The following is a 20,630-nucleotide window of genomic DNA, read 5'->3' on the forward strand; positions in this document are numbered from 1 at the left end:
CCCACTTCCATCATATTTAATTTCTTCCCTTTAATAGTTTTAGAGCATCAGCCCACATCTTTTTCACCTCACTAAACAACTCAAGATATTTGTTCTACTCGTCAAATTTTAGCAGAACTCATTGCTAAAAATAAGGTTTTGTTCTTCACACTGCACTCACTCCAAGAAGCAAGTACTTTGGAGGACAGCCAAAGGAACTGACTTCCTCTCCATCTCTTTGAATAATAGTGGTGTCACAGACTATGCTGCTGATTAGTATGTTGACCGTCACATGAAAAATAAATGGTTGGATTGATTTGGAGTCCATAAATGTAAACAGCTGCATCTTTCTTATCTGAAGTCCGAAAGGAGTTGTGTAATGGCCAGGAGAATGTTGGTGCTTCTTAGTCTCTTTGTAGACCAGTGTCTTTGCATTTGCCCATCAGCTAAGCATGCAGTTCAGGATCACGAGCTTTGCTATGCACAGAACATGCTTTCCCCACCCCGTGCTGGGGCTTGGCCTACACACCTGCAGCAGGCCAGCTCCTGCCCATGCCGTGACCCCCCAGCACAGGGCAGCACATCCCTTTCTTCAGCGCAGGGGCACCGAGGTGTAGGCACTCACACACAGGAATGCCTGGGCACATGTCCGAGCAGTGAGGGCATGCAGGCTTCTGGGAGAAGCCTGCCTGCTGTACTTCAGGAGTCGCTAGCAAAGTATGGCCTGATCATTTGTTTCAAAAGATAAACTGTCGTCATTGCTTGCGAAGGAACATTTGTTAACCTTCACATTTCATAAAACACTTTCTTGCTCATTTTTTAATCATGAAAGATGAAATTGGATCTCGAGTTGTTATCCTTGCGGTATCACCTCAGTCTCCAGCTGTGCCGAGATGTAGCTTTCGATACATTTCATCTGAGCAAATAGATTTACCATTTGTTTCATAATCACAGTTCCAGCATTCCTACCTCTAATTATTTCTGATAAGCAAATGCTGTCGAGGAGGCTGCTCTGGGACATGGTGTCACGTGCAGCTCAGGGGCTCCATGCATCTCTCTCTGGTTGCTGCTTCTGGTGCAATTCAGCACTCCCCAGCTCCACTCTGGGAGGTGTCAGTGCAGCGTGGTGAACGCGTGCTGTCTGCCCAGAGCCCACAGTGCTGCTAAACTGAAGTGCTGCTCTTGCATCACAACAGGGAGTGACTTACATGCTACATAGGGCACCCTCACTTGTGTGCCTGGTGTCTGTACAGATTAAGGAGAATTAATTAGGCTCAAAATACAATGTGTCTTGGCAGCATTGCTCTGCTTTGTGATGTTAAAGCACAGATTTTTATTTTTATTTTTCCGAGGTAGCTGGTCCAGGAGTTTCTCATAGCCCATGCTTTTCAGAATAAACAAGAAATGCTTGGTTTGTTTGCTTGCTTTTTTTTTTCCTTCCCCCTCCACAACCTGTCAGGGAGGTGAAAAGCTTATGGGGAATATTACTTCCCAGCTGTGGAACGCTGACGTGCCTCTTGGGCTTTGAAACTTGCAGATTGCTGATTGCTGCTTTCAAACTCCCCTACGAGGATGCTGTACCCCAGGTGTTCAGCAGTATAGGGGCAGACAAGATGGATTTTAGGGTGAGGGCATCAGTTTTAATATAAGAAGACAAGGACTTCTACCTGTTAGCTGTCCCGGTTAGTATGGTTACGAGAATACAGAGGAAGAGACAAAAGGAGGAAAAATAAGTGAACATCTATCTGCATTCTTCAGCTGGAAACATACACTCTTGAGCAACCTTGAAGTTTATGCCCAGTGATCTCAGAACTAGGGCGGTCACACAGCCAGAGGGCTGTGATACTGAGTGGTTCAGGTCCTCCCATTACGATGTCCATGAATGACAAACGCTTGGGCATGCAAGATGGAAGTTCCTTGAGGCTGAACTTGAAGGCATCACAGGAGGACAACTTGACCAGCTTCATTAGTATCAAAATGCACCTCCTCTGCCCCCTCTGCCATGACCTTCCACTGAGGCACTGGCAGCAATGTCCTGGAGAGGAGAGTGCCCCAGCTTATGGTATGTACTGTGCTGAAGTGCCCATTGTGAGAGCTTTTGCTGAGTGTTACACAAATTCTGATTACAGGAAAGTTGGAATCCTCACGTTTGAAGCTGCTTTTAAGGTTCATCTTTTTTATCTTGTCAAGTGATGTTCAGGCTTCCCTGCAATTACTGGTATATTCAGTACTCTGGTTAAATCAGGCTTCTTGCTCAGCATATTTTCAGTATCCTCAGACAAGAAAAATATTAATTGCAAGCTGCTAATGGCTATTTGTTGGTCTGTTTCAAATTGTAAGGTGGGAAATCCTCTTTTTCTAGCACTGAGTTTTGGGTCAGCCTTTTTCTTAGGTAACTTTGATAGGAAAAGAGGGAATGACGTCAGGTTGCACCAAAGGAGGTTCAAGCTGAATATTAGGAAAAATTTCTTCTCCAAAAGAGTGGTGAGGCACTGGCACAGCTGCCCAGGGAGGTGGTGGAGTCACCATCCCTGGAGGTGTTCAGGAAACGCGGAGCTGTGGCCCTGAGGGACATGGATAGTGGGCATGGTGGGTTTGGGTTGGTGGTTAGAATGGATGATCTTAGTGGTCTTTTCCTATCTTAGTGATTCTATAATACTTACATGTAAAAAATGAAAGGTACTTCTTTGTAGATAAGTGTTTAGACCTTTTTCAGTTCGTAATCGTTAGCTTTTTTGTTGACAAAGCCTATTGTTTTGGGGGAATTCTCAGTCTCAACTCAGCAGTTTAATTTTGAACTTGTGTTGCTTAAGAAAGAAATGTAAAAAAAATGGAAACCCCCAACACATCCATTGTGTACCATCCATTATTTACATTTGCCTGTCCTCATTCCTGTTTTTTTGTTTCCTTTATTGAAGTCACCAGCTCCAACATTTTCTCTCTGCACCGAGGGAAAATGTTCTCCCTCTTTCTTGATGGACTAGGTAGCAGCCACCAGGCCAGAGGGAAGATAAGGAGCAGGGACTCCCTCCTTGTAGCACAGATTGCTGTTTCTAGAGCTTCAGAAGTAGATAACAGAGTTCTTAGTTCAGCGTAGTGGCACAATTTGGCTTGAGAAGGAAGAAAGTCTGTAAAGAGGTGCCAAACTTAAAGTCATCTCATGAGGCATATTTTCCCATTTTTCTGCAATATGGAGTCTTTGCCATTCTGTTCTCCCCCCAAACCTGCAGGGTGCCAGTGACCTTAGTATGCTTGGAATCAAGTTCAGGTGTATTCTCACAGCTGGTGAAGTCTTGATGCAGAAGGCTACTCTTGAGCACAAACAAAACTTTACCTAAAAAGCACCCTTCAATCGTTGCATGCTGCTTCCAGGAGTGCTCCCCTCGTTTCCCATTAATTCATTTGCATTCACTGCTGCTCCTGTATGCCAATTAGCTTTAATTTTTACTATGCACACTGACATCAGCGGCCAATGAGAACAGTGCGTAGCGAGGTTTTTAGTGTGCCTATAAACTACAGAAAATTGTCCTTGGACAAACTCCTGCTTTTAGACTGGCTGACAACAATAGACGTGGTTAAGTTCAGGCTAAGAGCCATTAAACATAATTACTACCACAGGGTAAAAGTTTAATTGTGTTAAATTTTAAATCTGCATAGTCTGTGCTTATTTACAAGCTGGCTAGGTCTTCTTGTTATATAAAGGGGAATAAATAAATCTGTGCTTTAAAATCGTTGCCTTTTAACTTCAAAAAGGGAGATTAAAAAAAAAAAAAAAGTGTATTTAGAAGCAGCAAAACAGCTCCAGAGCGAAACCTTTCTGTATTTCCAGCTTCTTTTAAGCCATTGGCACCAAGCTGGTAAGTAGATGCTGAGCATCTCCTGACAGATTTTTTCTAAAGCGCTTGAACTTTGTGTATGTGAGCGTGTGAGAAAGCATCGCATCTGTTGTGAAGGTGCCTGGGGGACAGGCTGCAGATCAGTTTGTTCGTGTGGGGTTATTTGGAATTTACCCACAGATGGGGCTCGTGGTGGAGGAGTTTCATCCACTCCCTCTTTCAGCAACGGTAGGTTTTCCCCACCTTGGATTTCAGCTCCAGTTGGTGCTGGGTAAGGAGGGGTCAGAGGTGGCAGGCTTGTCACAAGCAAGAAAAAAAAAAAAAAAGGCAAAGTCCATGTTCATTTTGCTTTTCTTTGAGCAGATTAAAAAAAAAAAAGTTCATTTCTTGCTCATTGAGCTACAAACTGCAGCGTATTTTTAGAAGTGTGCTGAACACACAGGGTTCTAAATGGCTCTCTGGGAAGCAGATTCAAATCAGGGAGTGCTGGAATAAGTGTGAAATGCTCACCGATTGGGAAGGGCAGGGATGGAGGGCTGTGAAACTTGCTAGAAAAGGAAAAGATCAGCACATGGGCCGGCTGTGCATCAGGGCTACGTAGACATCGAAGGCGACGCGGTTTCAGCCGGACTGAACATAAGCTGTAGATCTTATGCAAACAGTCAGAGCTGTTTAACAATCGGTGCACCCCCAGCCCCCTGAAAGGAGACAGGTGAACACGATGCCAAATACATTTTTCATGTTTCTTAAGCTAACTGTTTAAATAGTTAAGTGAACATCTGTCCAAATTTCCCCATCATTTCCATTTAGAAAAGTCTCCTATTTGAAGGCTGAAGAAAAGCGCCTGCTTAACAATGCAAATGATGCTGTCTGGGGCCCCTTTATTTTGTTTAATCTAGATTGAGCTCCACACAACGGTGATGCTAATGAATAATGGATATTTTACACTTGTGCGCGTAGCAGCGCCGGGCACAGAGCAAATCTAGGATTAACCTCCCAGTCTCCCAGCCTAATGGATCGGGCTCATTTTTTTTGAGTTTGCTGTGACTTGGGCGCTCTAAAAACGCCTGGTTTTGTGACAGTGACAAAACCCCACAAAGCCGTCAGGTCTCGCCATGCTGAAGGGAGGCACTCGTGCAGGGGAGGGGGCAGGGGGCTGCACTGAGCCTGATTTGTGGACGGTGCTGGATGGGGGCCGAGCACTGCAGGGTGCAGAGCCGGGTGCGTCTCTGTGCAGCGTTTCCCAGCCTGCTGCTGCAGTGCTGGCCCATGGGAAGTAAAGTGCTCCCACAGCAGGTTGCATGGCTTGAGTTTGGCAGGGTAAGGCGGCTTTTAGAATTGTAGAGTTGAGGTTTTCCCCTCTCCTTCAGTCCTCGTATGATGGAGTCTCAGGGGAAGAGTATGGAGTTCTCCCATTGCAACTTTTCCATCCTGCAGCATGGTATCGTAGAAGATCCCAAGTTGGAAGGGACCCTTAAGGGTCACTGAGTCCAACTCCTGGCTCCATGCAAGTAGTGCAAGTGCTTCCTTTTGGTTTGCATTGTTTAAGTTTCGGGGAGAACATGCTGCTGCTTCAAGGAGCTTACAAGCAAGAGGTGGACCAAGTTTTTACACAGTCTGAGGGTGATAGGACAAAGGGGAAGATTTAGGTTGGATGTTAGGAAGGAGCTCTTTACTCAGAGTGCAGTGAGGCACTGGCAGAGCTGCCCAGAGAAGATGTGGATGCCCCATCCCTGGAGGTGCTCCAGGCCAGGCTGGATGGGTCCTGGGCAGCCTGAGCTTGTGGAAGGCAGCCCTGCCCATGGCAGGGGGTTAGAAACAGATGATCTTTGAGGTCTTCTCTAACCTAAGCCATTCTGTGATTCAAGACACTCTTGGGCTTCTTCCACCAGGTAGGATGAAAGGCCGCTGGTACCTGAAAACAAGGGTAGCTTTTTCTCTAGCTTGGGAGTAAGCGTGCTTTGGTTGCACGGCACAGTGCGGGTGGGAGTTATGTGAAGGTTTCTGTAACATTGCTGAGTGTTGTAATTCACAATTACTGGCCAGTAATAATTAATATTGATCAGCTTGGCAAATTGCATGTTTAGAAATTGGTTATAGATTTTCCTGGTCTGTGTGTTGTGGAATTGGCCAGAACCAATGGCTCGAAACGAGCCGGGAGCCTGCATCTGTCTGCAGGCAGCAGTGTGTGGCACACACAGGGCTAACAGGGTGCAGTAGCCATCCTGCCTCACTCTGAGGGTATTTGTCATCCCCAGAGCAAAGCAGCTGACCAAATGCAGACTGACCTGGTGCTGTCGGTCTGTTGATTGGCGCCATGGCTGGTCTGTGTGGCGGTGGTCTGTGGGTTGGCGGGGATGGCTCAGAGATGGGGCCGGGGGGAGGACATTGCTGTCTTGGCTGAGTCCCCGGCGGGAGCTGTAACAGCAGCAGACATCTGGAGAGACAGATAGTGAAAGGCAAGATGGAAATGGCAGAGCCTCCAGTGCTGAGGGGCTGTCCTCGAGGGCTGGGGAGCTGAAGTGGAACAGCAAAGCACGCTGGTCAGGGCTTGGTGTGGCGCTGAGCCACTCCCGGGAGGGATGCACAACCAGGGAGCAGGGCTCGCCCTCCTCCAGAAGCTTTGCAAACTGGTGCTGTATACCCATCACGAGGAAAAGCGTGCTGCTGTGCTTTCAGCATTGAGTGAGCAAGGTTCTTCCCCCAGCAGCGTGGTGGTGCTGCCTGCTGGGCTGGCAGAGCCGTGGGGGCAAGGAGAGCTTTTGACTGAAATTTTGTGAGCCCCAAAATTGTGCTGCGAGTGTTTAATGCTTTTCTCCATTAGACAGCAAATTAGCCCTGGGCGTGCAATCCAAATGAAGTTTTCGTCTGGATGATCGCAGCCCGCTCAGCAGGCAGCTTTAGCCCGAGCTCCTGCACACTGGTTGGTCAGCGAAATGGAGACCGCGACTTCTATTTATTGGTGCAATACAGTATTTGATACCGCTAATTACACTTAATTAGTCCTTCCACCATTTAATTAAAATGGCTTCTAATGATCGTGCTTCTTTGGCAGGCTCTTTGGTACCACCGGGAATTGCGCTGCCTGCAGTAAGCTGATCCCTGCCTTTGAGATGGTGATGAGGGCCAGAGATAATGTTTACCATTTGGACTGCTTCGCCTGTCAGCTCTGCAACCAGCGGTAAGGACGCGGTTATTGCACACACCAACACGGGCTCCGTTTCGGCCCTGCCACACAGCACCGAGGCGGTGCGGCCGGCTGCTGCCCGTGCCCGGCTCCCGGCGCGGCGGCGGCGGGCGGCACTGACCCCTAGCGGCTCCGGGGCCGTTCCTGCCCGCGGTTCCCGTGCCGTGGTCCCTGCTGGCTGCGATACAGGGAGCCCCGAGGGTGAGGGTTTGTCGCTAAACCCCTCTTTATTCTCGCATCCCTCCTACAAAGGCATAGTGCGACCGAGGTTCCATTTCCGGAGTGGGAGCTGCGTTCTTTTAGATGTCATCCTACAAACTTTTATGGCTTATCCTCTAGAGATTTCGGCCCCAAAGGGTGGTGTGGAAGTGTTCCTGTAACAGCAGCACGGGAAGCTGAAGCGAGAACCATGAGTTTAGGTCAACCTGGAATCAGAGCTGCAGAGGTGGGTGCCCAAGTACCTTTGGGATGGGGCACCCACCTCCTTCTCCAGCTATAAAAGGGTTTGGTGGTGAAGGCTCCTCTCCTCTAGCTCTCTTCCAGCCGTTGTGTCTGTGTACAGAGCATTAAATGCATCCGAGCAAAATCTAATATTGATACAGAGCATGCCGTGTTTTCGTTAGCCTCATTCTCCAAATCCAGGCTTGCAGGTACCAGGAGGCACACCCTTCCCTATGCAACCAGCCCCCTCCGAGGACATCAGGGCCCAGGGGACCCCTGGGCATTCCTGGCATGCCATGCACACCCCCAGCCCCTCAACACAGCAACCAGGTCTGGGAAGAGGCAGCCAGGGGGGCTGGTGGCAAGAGTCATTTCTACGTTTCTCTTTGGAGGCTTCTGTTAGGCTCAGGGTAACGGGGAGCAGCAGAATGCAGTCAGCTGTGTCTGTTCTTAGAGGGATTGAACTGCTGGTGGAGCATGTGGCTTTCAGAATTGTGTGCGCAGTACGGCTCTCAGCTTAAAAGCTGTTAATTCAAAGTGAGATTGATTTCTAGCTTTTTAATGCAGAAAAAAAAAAAAAGATGAATTTCAGAATTAGTAAAGCAGAGAGAGAGAGACAGAGAAGTGCGGCCTCAGAGCCCCCTCCAGTCATGGGGCTGGGACCCAGCACCTGGGGCTGTGGTGGGCTCTGAAGTGTCCTCGTCCCATTGGCATAGTGGACACAGCACCCCCTGAACCAGGCTCGAAGGGCATTATTTGTTATCTTAAGAAGAAAAGATGAGCTTCTAACTCTTCAGCAAGCAGACAGGGTGAAAAAGCTACGGGCTGTCAATTTATACCTCTCCGATATTATATGTCGAACTTTTTTGACCTTAATGGTCAAATAAAATTGTTAAATATCACAAGCCTTTCTGTCAACTTCAATACAAACAGAACAATTTACATGGTATATGGAGAGCGGTGCCCTTCGCTCAATGAAGATAAAGGTTAGGAGCCCAGCCATCAGGAAATTTCTATTTGTTGTTCAGCACTGTACACAAGGGGGTGAGGAAGGACTTAATAGCCAGTCCTTGCCTGGAAATGAGTGCAAATAACGCCTTACTGGGGGGAGCTGGGGAAGCACGGGACCAACACAGGCCTCATACAGGCTCTGTAACATCACCTGGAGCTCCATCTGCAGGGATGTCCCGCTCTGCTGCCTCAGCTCCAGCCTGCCCTGGTTGCCCTCTGCTCCAAGCAGCGTGTCCTTTCCTTCCGTAATAAATTCACGTTGCCAAAACTCCTGTGCATACTGAAACCGGTTAATTCTTTCTGTCTTCCAGGTTCTGTGTGGGAGACAAGTTTTTCCTGAAGAACAACATGATCTTGTGTCAGATGGACTATGAGGAAGGGCAGCTGAACGGGAGCTTCGAGTCCCAGGTTCAATAGCGATCCCTGCTTCGCTGGAGCACTGTGGATGGGCGCCCGGCCGCGCCAGCAGCCAGCCGTCTGTCAGCTTGCCTGCAATATTTTTTTAATTCTGGTCCAGAGAGGACTATATACATTGTAGTACTTTCCCCCCACCCCCAACACAAAGCAGTTACAATTTTAGATGTACAGTTGTGCCTGCTTAGCTGAGCACTGCATTGCCTGTATGTTTGTGAGTTTCCGGGGTCTGGGGGAGGGCTCTGTACAGTCTGTTTTCTGTATATAAACTGGAACATTTATTTTATGAAAAATGTAATGCAATTTTATTACTGGTGTGAATTAAAAATTATGAATGTTTCCTGGTCATCTTAGCTGTGGTTTGTTCATGTGGTGAAAGGCCATTTTTCCTAGGCTTGATGATAAGCAGGTTTTAAACACATACACAGATATTCCTGGGACCTGAGTAAATAAAGCAGGGGAGTCCCACGTGTGAACAGGCTGCACAGGGATGTGGTGGAGTCACTGTCCCCGGAGGTGTTCAACAAATGTGGAGATGTGGCACTTAAGGACGTGGGCATGGTGGGGGTGGGTTGGGGTTGGACTGGATGATCTTCATGGTCTTCTATCCTTAATGATTCTGTGATACTTACATGTAAAAATGTAGGTACTTCTTTGTAGGTAAGTGTTTAGACCTTTTTCAGTTTGCAACTGTTAGCTTTTTTGTTGACAAAGGGTGGATGTCACATGAGGAACATGGTATAGAATGGTCACAGGCATGGACTGGTGGTTGAACTGGATGATCTTAGTGGTCTTTCCAACCTTAAAGATTTTATGTGTCACTGAAACATTTATTTCATCGACAGCGTAGTGCCTGAGCTTTAAGATCAAACTTAAGGGAATCGACTTTGCTGGACAAAAGCTCCTCTAGGCCCAGGTTTCATTGGCCTGAGGTTAAGAATACTGAATATTTTTCCTTTTCTATTAGGCAAAAATATTTTGTTTTATGATTAACTGATGATGGAAGGATGATAAGGAGGAAGCAGGTTAGGATTAGGGTGCGCTGCAGAATAGTGATAGAAGTGGTTTGTTGTTTTTTTTCTTGATATGCAGCAATCTAAGAGGTTAAGCCAACCAACAACCAGGAGTGGGGAGAGGAGCAGAAGACAGTGCAAGAGAAAAGAATGGCTCATGGAGTGGTGACTGGGACGGGTGAGTTGAAACAACTACTAAGATCACATGTCAGTGGCTCCTATGGCACTGGCAGCATGGTGATGTGGTGTCGAGGAAGTTGGGGCTGGGGACATGAGAGCAGAGCACAGGGCATCATTGCCCAGGAAGGAATTCCTATCCTGAAAGGTTCAGTTAAATCCTGGCTCACACAAAATACAATGGAGAAGTCGTGCATCATCCCTGTCACCCTCTCCTGTCCTTGGGCTGCGGACACGGCCCACCTGCAGCAGCATGTGCCCTTGGGAGTGCTGGGAGTGCGAGTTCTTTAAAAATAAAACTCCCAGGAGGACGATGCAATCAGGATTTTTTGTCTGAATGCTGCAAATTTGCTTAATAGAAACAAGTGCTGGAGCGCAGACCTGCTGTTGAATAATCACTTCCACTCTAAAGAACAGAGCAGGAGAACCTTTTGATGGTGTTATAGTCATCACTTGGCATAAATATTCATTCAAGGAATCAGAGCAGAGTAAATGGCATTTTAGACTCTAATCACTTAGTATTAGCAGATAGCCTTTTTACTGCTAAAGATAACCACTGCTTAATCAGTTTAGTGACCACTGCCGTTCCGTGTGACATTTACGCCTCTGTCTCAGAGCCAGCGCTGGGGATGTGGCTCTGGGTGACTCCTCTGCCCACCCCACACACACACAGCTGGCTTCAGCCTCCAAATTAGCTGCTATTTGCCTCCTTAGCTCACATCAAAGCGATATTTTGAGTTCATACTGCAAATGTTGAAATCTGGGATCTTTTTTTTTTTTTGAATCAGGGCTAACATCTGATCGCAGCGCAGCCTGGTTCTGAGATTAAAAACAAGGCAGTATTTAAAGGCAATCAAAAATCTCAACCTTACTCTCTATCCATCTTTAATGCTGGTGTAATTGCTGCTCAGATTCTGGCTCTTCCTCCAGACTTAATTTTTGTGTGCGTGCATCTGTGTTTCAGATGGATGTTATACTTCCCCGAGCAGCATTAGCGTTATTGAACACTCCGCTATCGACAACCCAGCTCCTCTAATTTCATATCTTGCCAAACAAGTTAATCTAATATTAACAGCGGTTTGTAACCACGTTGTTAGCTTAATTTACTTTACAAGAAATGCTATATTTGCATTTCAGCCCACTTTTATTGGCTCACAGGCTGTTTCCCGACGCCAAGCAGAGCTCGCGTGTGCTGCTTTGTGCTGCTATGTGTGGCTGGGGGCATGGGGCGGGGGCATGGCCCCAGTGTGGGGCATGAGGGAAGGAGCATGTCCTGGAAATGCTGTATTCAGAACAGCACAAGTGCAGTCGTAGCTATTCCAGGAATACAGCTGAGCCGTAGACAGCAGTTTTCCCTGGTGGCCAGTCTATACAGGAAATGGCTTTAGTATGGAAATCATACAGTCACAGAATTGTAGGGGTTGGAAGGGACCTCAGGAGATCATCTAGTCCAACCTCCTGCCAAAGCAGGTTCCCTACAGCAGGTTGAGAAGGGTACTCCACAACCTCTGGGCAGCCTGTTCCAGTGCTCTGTCACCCTCACAGCAAAGCAGTTTTCCCTCATGTTCAGATGGAACTTCTGTGTGCCAGTTTGTCCCATTGCCCCTTGTTCTGTTGCTAGGCATCACTTAAGGGAGCCAGGCCCCATCCTCTTGACTCCCACACTGCAGATGTTTATAAGTATTTTTAACATCCCCTTTTAGCCTTCTCTCCTCCAGGCTGAACAGCCCCAGGTCTCTCAGCCTTTCCTCATTCAGGAGACACTCCAGGCCCCTCATCACCTTTGTGGCCCTCCGCTGGACTCTCTCTAGGAGATCCCTGTCTTTCTTGAACTGTGGAGCCCAGAATGGTACACAGCACTCCAGCTGTGGCCTCACCAGGGCAGAGTAGAGAGGGAGGATCACCCCCCTCCACCTGCTGGCCATGCTGTTTTTCATGCTCCCCAGGATATCATTGTCCTCCTTGGCCACAGGGGCACGCTGCTGGCTCATGGCCACCTGTTGTCCACCAGGACACACAGCTCCCTCTCTGCAGAGCTCCTCTCCAGCAGGTCAGCCCCTAACCTGTACAGATGCACATGGTTATTCCTCCAGCTAGACTTTGTACTGCTGATTACAGCCCTCTGAGGAATGTAACTGAACTTGAGACATCAGTTTTCCCTGGCAGGCTGTGTATACAGGAAATGGCTTTAGTATGGCAATGGGCAGATCCAGAGCCAGTGCCACTGGTCCCACACCTCAGCCTCTTGCACAAACAATAGGCCGTGTCCTGGCAGCACGGCACAGCCATGTCTGTGGGGAGACCGGGCCTATTCCTACTCACAATGCTTGGGAAGGGGGAAAGAGATAAATTAGCGTCAAAGTAACACCACGCAAAGTTATGAAGGACAATCTTTTTTGCTGTCAATATGCACAAAGAGAAAAAAATTGGAAGCTTTTGAGGAAAAGAAATGCGTCTGAACTTCTGAGTAAATGAGAAAGTATTGAAAAGCGCTGTATTTCTGAGCTCCTCTGAGGTAACTTCTGTGCTCTGAGAGAATATTTCAGAAGACATTTTATTCTTTAGAAGATGCCAAAAATGCAAGACTTGGCACTTTAACAAAACAGAAAAAGGAAAACACATAATCTTCTTAACTAGTAAGTCTTTGAGCCCAGGATCACATTGTTGCCATATAATAAAAAGGAATGTTATGCAGTAATTTGGGCAGTTAAGGATTCTGTGCATACTCAAAATCATGACATTTCAAGGACAATAAAGTTGGCTGGCTCTTGGCCATTGGCCATACGAAGAGAAAACACAAAATGGGATTGTCAGCTGGTTATTCATACCGCATTACAAAACAAGCCTCCCAACAGGCAAACACTCTTTATTGCTTGTGTTTTTGCTCCAGAAATATATTTTTTAATTAAAAAAAAAAAAAAAGAAAAAGTTTTTGCAGCATTCATCTTACAGATGTTAACCCCTTAGCAGACACGTCTGACATTCTTTGCCGCTGGCTTCTCTACTTTATGAACGTTCAACAATGAGAATAATCAGAAAGAAAACATTTATTTCTGGCATGGCACAAGCTGTTTCCTTTTGAGTAAAAAAAAAAAAAAAATAGATAAATAAATAAACTTGTACAGGATTAACTGTGGGGAATGCTTTGCTTTTGGGGGTGTCTGCATTGAAATAATGTCTCAGGAAAACCCCCGTGCAGCCCAAGGATGTGCACAGCCAGGGTGCCCCAAGCCCCCCACGCTCCTTTGCTTTCCTGGCTCTATGCTGACACAATTTAATTTCTCCCCAGATAGCTTTATTCTGGCTTTTAAATAAGGAATGAACTTTCTATTAAGTCCTCTTCTTGCAGAGCTGTTGTCCATTTCAGAAATGGCTGAAGTACCACAATTATTGAACTGCTGGATAAAATTGTGATTAAATTTTGTATTAAATCCTGCAAAACTTTTAGGACTACCAAGTGGGATGAGAGGAAAAAATCCTTCCCCAACTCCACAAAGGGCTGCAGGGTTGGATACTTGCAGCCTCTGGGCATATTGAAATGAGGGAGCTGGAGCAGGGGCTGAGTGAAGTGTCCATGCAGTAGCCCTAACAGATGACCTTCCCATAACGGGTTTATTGCCCTGGTTTCATGAGAAAGAGAGCTATCAGAGGCACAGCTGGCCCAACAGGCAGGAGAAATGATTGGTCAGCAACATTGTTGGGAGAATCTTGTTTACTCCACCCATCCGGTGAGCATGAAGTTCTCCTAATGATTGCTCTGCTCAGGGGGAAAGGCTCTGCAAACTGGGGTTGGGAGTTTGAGAAATTGCTTGAGTTTGTGGAAATGCATTGGGATAGATCCTAATCCATGGGGTTTGGCTCATTCCCATGCAGTCCCTGTATCTATTCCGTCCTCCAGGCCCCATAATTGGCTCCCTGCAATTTCAGTGGTTTGTCCTCTTTCCTGGCCCCAGGACCACCTTCCCTGCAGTTCTCATCCCTTGTGCTTCTCCTCTCCTCCCAGACACCTCACTGTTGCTATTCAAGATTCACCCCACCTTATCATTGGTTTGTGCCCCTAACCCCACAACCTCCCCTCTGGCTCTGCCTGTGCCTATTGTTCCCTGTATTTACCCTGTCCCGACTGCCAGTTCTCTGCAACAAAATGCAATTACCCCTTCTGCAGATAATTAACTTTCCAAGCTGCTCGCCAGCCAGCAGGGCAGCCCTCACTACTATGAACGGGCTCGATATGAGCTGCCCAAATTTGCATGAGGCGGCTGTGATTTGTTGTGAATCATTTTGCAATGCTTTTGCATGAGAGAAGCTGTTGAAAAATAAATTGTATTGTATCAGACTAATGGAGGCAAATAAATTCCATTGGCCTTTTAGCTTGAGATTCATCACTGTCGGGCACAGGGCGGGAGCCAGAGGGCATCCAGCCCCCAGTGCAGGGTCCAGAGCTCAGCTTGCCTGTACACTTGCTCATACAGTGCTGTCCCTACCACAGCTGCAGGGCTTTGTCCTCTCCGTCCTGCAGCCACCTTCCCCCATCACTTCTCCTTTCCCTTAGGTTCTGCACATCTTTCTTGCTGCTGCCATCCAGTTCTACAAGCAGCGCCTCTCCACGCTGCAGCCAGATGCGTGTGTGCAGAGAAAGAAATATCCTGAGTTTTGCTCAGCTCTGCGCAGGGGATAAATCTGTGCCCTTGGTGGAAGGGACGGATGCGGGTATCATTGCGCGGTAAATCATGCTGCTCAGCAGATTAATGTCCAGTCATCCTCGGCCTTCTAAAGGGCTCTCTTCAGGATTCAATTAACTATACACGTTAATGAGAGATTTCCTTATAAAAACGGAGCAAATTTCCTTCTGTGCCTGGAGTGGCATAAATAGGATATTTCACATACAGCTTCAGTGTCCTGGGACTGACTCATGGGTGTATATGGCTGCTTAGAAAGATAATAATTTACAGGTGATTGTTTGGAGGGCTTCAAATTACTACAACTCGTATATATGGATATATAAATAAAAAAATGAAGCTTCTCGGGAGATTCTGCATAAACAATTTTCTGGGGAAGAAAAAGGATTCTCAATAAAAAACAACAACAACAAAAAAAACCACCTAGTATTTCTTATATCTATGCCGCTGCATAAAATGCTGGTAGATTATTTCAGCCCTTCATTTCTATTTCAGCATTTCTGGGCCATTTCCTCTAACGTTTTATCTCTTTTCTTCCATCCTATAAATCCTCATCTACTGTACTCCTGCTGGAGTCAAACAAGTTGGCAGCCTGCAGGAAGAAGAGGGTCCTGGCACCCAAGCAGCCACTGTGGGAGTGCTTATGCCAGGAGAGATGGGGAAGGGGTGGATTAGCACCAGCTGTGTGATGTGTGAGCACTGTGGCTCCTGGGTTTCCCAGCTACTCACATATGAGGGGAGAGTTTGGGAGTGCACCGTCATAGTGCTGCCCCACTGCTCACAGTGTCTGCTCAACATTACCACGTGTTCCACCTTTCATGGAAGCACAGAATCACTAGGGGTGGGAAAGACCTCTGAGATCATCTAGTCTATCTTCCCACCTACTGCCAACAGGCTGTTGTGGTCGGTCAGCAGCAGGATGGAGCTTCCTTGAGAAACCCTTGAGAGACCACTTCTACCATGACTTTCTCCCGTTCCTTTTCTTGAACTCCCCAAAATTTTCATGCATCTTCTGTGTTTGCATGATTTTTTTTTTCAAAATTATAATCACTTTAATGCAAGTTCAGATTATGTGATCTGAAGGTAGATCAGTTAACACTCTTTCTCACCTATCAGAAAACAGGATTTTTCCCATCCTTGTACCTTTAAGCCAGCAGCGAAATCTGTCTTGAGCCACCAGCCTGCCTTTTCAATATAATTAAGGGGTTTAAGAATGAGCAGAACTTCTGTGGAGGAAAAGGGATATCTACGTAAGAAGAACATGCTTTTAATTGAGATTAGTTGATCCCTATTCCATTAGCAAAGCGCTGCCCGATAACCACATTCCCCGCAGCACCGCAGGATTTATGCATAGCCTCATGTGCTGCAGAGGGGAATTGCCTGGCTGCGCTCACCCAGGTGGCAGCAGGAGAGTGGGATGAGCTGCTGCTGTATATCACTGATCTCCTGCTCTCCAACTGATGATTCAGACCCACACAGAGATCTATAAAAGTCAATGGTTTATTACTGTCTTGTATTTCTGTATTAACCACCTCATTATCATCCCAAATGGAGTATAAATCCGACAGTATCCAGTTGTTCAAACCTGTGTGCTAGCATTTAGCCCCCTCACCACATAAATCTTGCCTCTACGCAACATCAGGGACCGCGCGATTTCCACTCTCGTGAGCGGTAGACATCTGTAAAGGGCAGTTTAGTCAGAATGGTTTGTCTTTGGGTTTGGGGCTCCCCACATGCATGGTGGTGGGCTGGCAGGTTTGTAATGAAGACAACAGGGACTCCTGAGTATGGGTGGTGTTAGCACATGTTGTTGGCACAATGTAAGCTTCTAAGTGGTTGGAAAATCACACAGCCATGCTCAGTGGCCCCAGGGCACACCTCCTGCTTTGGGCACACTGCATCCTGCTGCTGCCGTGAGGAGAGCCCAAATACATGAATAGGCCGAGCTAGATGAACCTCTCTGGGATGCCTGCAGTTGTTTGCTGTTTTGGAAAACCCTTAAGATGTGCAGTCACGGCCGCATGATGCATTGAAAAGTGCTTTTATGCTACATCCACAGTTCACTGCTTGTCACAGTCAGTTCATTACCAGAGGAGGCTGAGGATCTTCTGAGCTTCGTCATGTTCACAATGGCTCATCCCCAGGAGCAAGAACCCTAGCAGGGTCTGCTTTCTCTGCTAATTCCAAGATAGCAAACATGTTAATTGTGTCCATGAGGTACAATTTATTTAAATTTAATGATTGGAAAAAAAGTTATGCAGCCTTTGGACCAAGATCTCCTAGATGCAGTGGTTCTCTGTCCTCAATAGGGTGATGTGGGTGTGCATCAGCCAGGATGTTGGTCCCACAGATCAGATCTCTTGCATTTATTACTTGGCTGTAGACTTGGTAAGGACAGCCTGGCTTACACTGTTATGAATTTGGGTGACTCAGATGGAGCTAATGCAGATTGGCATCGCTGTTTTGTATTTTGTTTGTGTCTGGGGTCAGCACAGCAATTCCCTGCGTTTTACTAAATGAATCCTTTTCTCTGTCCTGTTTTCATTATGGAAGAATGAGCTCATTACTTAATGTCTCCAAAGTGCTTCAACACAGCCATCTCAAATCTGATGCAACTCTTTAGGATTACTTCTTAAAAATCCCTCTCTCCGTATGTAGCTTTTTCCTTTGCATTAGTGCTAACTGCTGAGAAACTTGTGTCTGAGCAGGAGTGCAGTCATTTGTCTTTCTGCCTATCTACCTGGTGCCTGCACGATTACAATGCAGTATGAAGGAATTTCCCCCATTATGGGTGGAGAATAACAACTCTGACTGCTTGGAATGCTGAAAAGAGTAGGGAGACCTTAAGAGCAACACTGGTGTTTGAATGTTGTTGCCTAATTTTGAAAATGAGAGATTGAAATCGCTGATGTTAAGATTTTATACATTTACATGATCTGTTACACAGGTCCTGGGCCAAGATGTGCTGCTTTTATCCAAGAGCTTTTCTTTTTTGTCCACTTCTGGTGGAAGGAGACCAGATGAATGACAGGGAGAGCAAACTTACAATTCTTTTCTATTTCTAATATAGGGCAGTTTTTGAGTAGCTGCCTCCTTTAAGATGCTCAAGCCATCACTGGCTATTTTTGCTGCAAGTTTGCCCAACATAAAGTGTTGAATTTCCCAGAATGTGATAAATTGCACTCCACCTTCACAAACCATTCTCCTTTAGTCTTGCAACACCTCTGCTCTTGACACGTGCTGAAGCAGGTGACAAGGTTTAGAACCTCATTTAATGCTCATGCCCACGAGTTGTGGAGTTTTCCATGTATTTTGGATGTCTGGCACATTTCTCATGCTATGTATGCATGATTTTCTTTATTAACTGCAAAGCTACTGCTCCTGAGGTGATTTATGCACCCAGGTCTATTGTAAAGCAAAGCTCCTGAGTGTGTGGAGAAACACAAGGGACAGAAGCAGTAATGAAGACTGATGTAATGCCAGGTGCTAAGGATGTGATGAGGAGCTGTGCCTCTCCTCTTCCTCCTCCTCCTCACCACTTGGCTGCTGAATATCTCTTGTCTTGCCTCCAATGCAAGGTCATCCCTCCTTTGCATTTTGTTGTGGGGTGAAGGAGAATCTAGTGGTTGCACCTATGTGCCTATTTTTTTTCCTGCATGTTTCTACTCACAGAAGATCATCTCATTTGGCACCTGAACTATGGGCTTCAGGCAGGTTTTTCCCTTGCTAAACCTTTTGAAGATACATTGGTAAAATGTTAGCATTTGTCATATAATGAGGATACAAAGTGCACACTTATTCCCGAGTTCATACCTCATCTATCTCTTTGTCTCACTGGGAGCCTCATAAAGATCAAATATGATGTTATGGATGGAGGTTATGCTCAGCAGTGCTCCTTTCCCTTCTGCTCCTACCCTTGTTTTTTATTTAGTTATTCCCTCCCCTGCAGTGGATGTAGAGATAACATTTAAGTGTTGTTTTTTGTTTGTTTGTTTGTTTGTTTGTTTCCTGTGGAGATGTATCTCAAAGTACACTGCTCCTTCATCTTTTTACAATAGCTTGATTGGTGAAGTGTTCATCTTGGGAAGACCTGTAAGGTTTCCTTCAAGGAATATAAAAAAGATATATGAAAGATAATACAAAACATAAAACGTGAGCATGACCTCAAATACATGGACATTTGCATGGAGTAGGAGGCAAAGGGCTCACATAGTTCATGCAAGCGGGTTTACAAGGCACTCTGACCCCACTGTCAGCACATAGTACAACCCAACATTTTAGCCTCCTGAAAACAATTAAGCACCAGGAGAGTCTGAGAAGAAAGAATTTAATCTGAAAGGTAGAAATTCCCCCAAGCATTCATCAGTCTTTTGGGTATTTGCTGGAGGATCCCCACCAGTACACTACACTCTGCTCTGCTCTGGTCACTACAGGCTCTTTTAGATGAAGACAGCTTACCCCAAATTTGGAGCCGCAGCATATGCTAAGCACTTAACAAATGCTTCTGAAATAAGAAAACCTCTGTAGCCCTCTCAACGTCATTCATCTTCAAACTGATAAGCTAAATACTGTACTCCAGCATAAACATTTCTCAGGGACAAAGTATAAACATTTCTAGTGGAGTGCACTTAATACGATTTTGTTTGCCAAGTGGCGCTGTCTCCTTCCCAGCCATGAGTATGAGAGGGTTTTATTTAAATGGAGATACAAATTAATTGCACTCAGCACAGCCTCTCATCCCAGTGCTCTCCTGTGTCCATTCCCTTGGACTATATTGAGGACAGGGCAGGTAAATTCTTGCTAAAATGCTGGAAGGACATCACCACAGCTGCTCTTCTGACTACTCAATCACAAGTTTATCTTATATACTATACAACTATTATATCCTATTAGAAAAATGTGACTGGATTCACAGTTAGACAGATGTAGGTGAAATCCTTGTGTATGTCTTTGCACTTTATCACAGCTTACTATTTGCAATTGTAAAGATGCCTGGGATCAGAGGTAGGTTTGGACTGACCATTTCTAGTGTTGGTATGCAACACTGGACTGCAGTGGCATATCCCTCAAATATCTCTTTGCGTATGCTGCAGACATCCCTAGCCACCAAACTGCCTCCCCTCTTCTCCAGGGATGCCTCTTACACCATAATCTTCAGTTTTTCATCCTCAGAGGGTGTGAGTCATTGCCACAATGACTATTACTGCGCAGAGCTTTCTAAATCAACATTTCTATTCTGCTAAATGCTTTTTGAGATCTGAGTATGGCATAGTCTCTTCCTTCCCGAGGGAAGGTTAATGCAGTGTGTTGCCACTTGGCTCTATGTTGATGGAAGCTACTGAGTCTTGGACTAGATTAGATTAATATACTTTGGATATTTTAATGTCTCAGTCAAGAGAAGAAAGCCTAATTTTAGACTTTAATTGAAAACCTACCTTCATAATAGCACAGTAAATTTCCTTTCAAAATTGGCAAAATTTAGGTGTTCACAATTTAAGTGTTGTCCCCATTTTCAAGAAGAGTAAGAAAGAAGACTCTTGTAATTATGGGCCTGTCAGTCTCACTTCAATACCTCCTAAAATTCTGGAGAAGACTATTCTGAGAGTTATTGAAAAATACCTGAAAGATGATGTTATTATTGGTCACAGCCAACCCAGGTTTGTGAGGGTAAAGTCCTGTTTAACAAAATTAATCTCCATTTATGACAAGTTTACCTATCCAGTTGATCAAAGGAAGCCAGCTGATGTAATTTTTTGGATTTCAGCAAAGCTTTTGATCGTGTTTCTCGCAGGATCCTTCTGGACAAATTGTCTACCATACGTCTGGGCAAAAACTTAAGGTGATGGGTTAAAAACTGGCTGTTGGGTTGGGCTCAAAGGGTTATGGTAAATGA

At 45.9% G+C, this 20,630-nt stretch overlaps 1 protein-coding gene across 4 annotated transcripts in view; it reads left to right on the top strand.

Annotated features, from left to right (window-relative positions):
- The window catches only part of LMO1 (LIM domain only 1), a 47,711-nt gene extending 38,495 nt beyond the window's left edge, over window positions 1-9,216 (top strand). For all 4 annotated transcript variants that reach the window (XM_085224183.1, XM_085224185.1, XM_085224184.1 and 1 more), the window contains exons 3-4: window positions 6,871-6,996; window positions 8,766-9,216. In XM_085224183.1, the coding sequence (XP_085080309.1) occupies window positions 6,871-6,996; window positions 8,766-8,871 (232 nt within the window). In that variant the 3' untranslated portion in view covers window positions 8,872-9,216. The remainder of the gene's footprint in view (window positions 1-6,870; window positions 6,997-8,765) is intronic.
- The last annotated feature ends 11,414 nt before the right edge of the window (window positions 9,217-20,630 follow it).

This window comes from Meleagris gallopavo, chromosome 5 (assembly GCF_905368555.1).
Source record: "Meleagris gallopavo chromosome 5, MGAL_WU_HG_1.1, whole genome shotgun sequence".
NCBI lineage: Eukaryota > Metazoa > Chordata > Aves > Galliformes > Phasianidae > Meleagris > Meleagris gallopavo.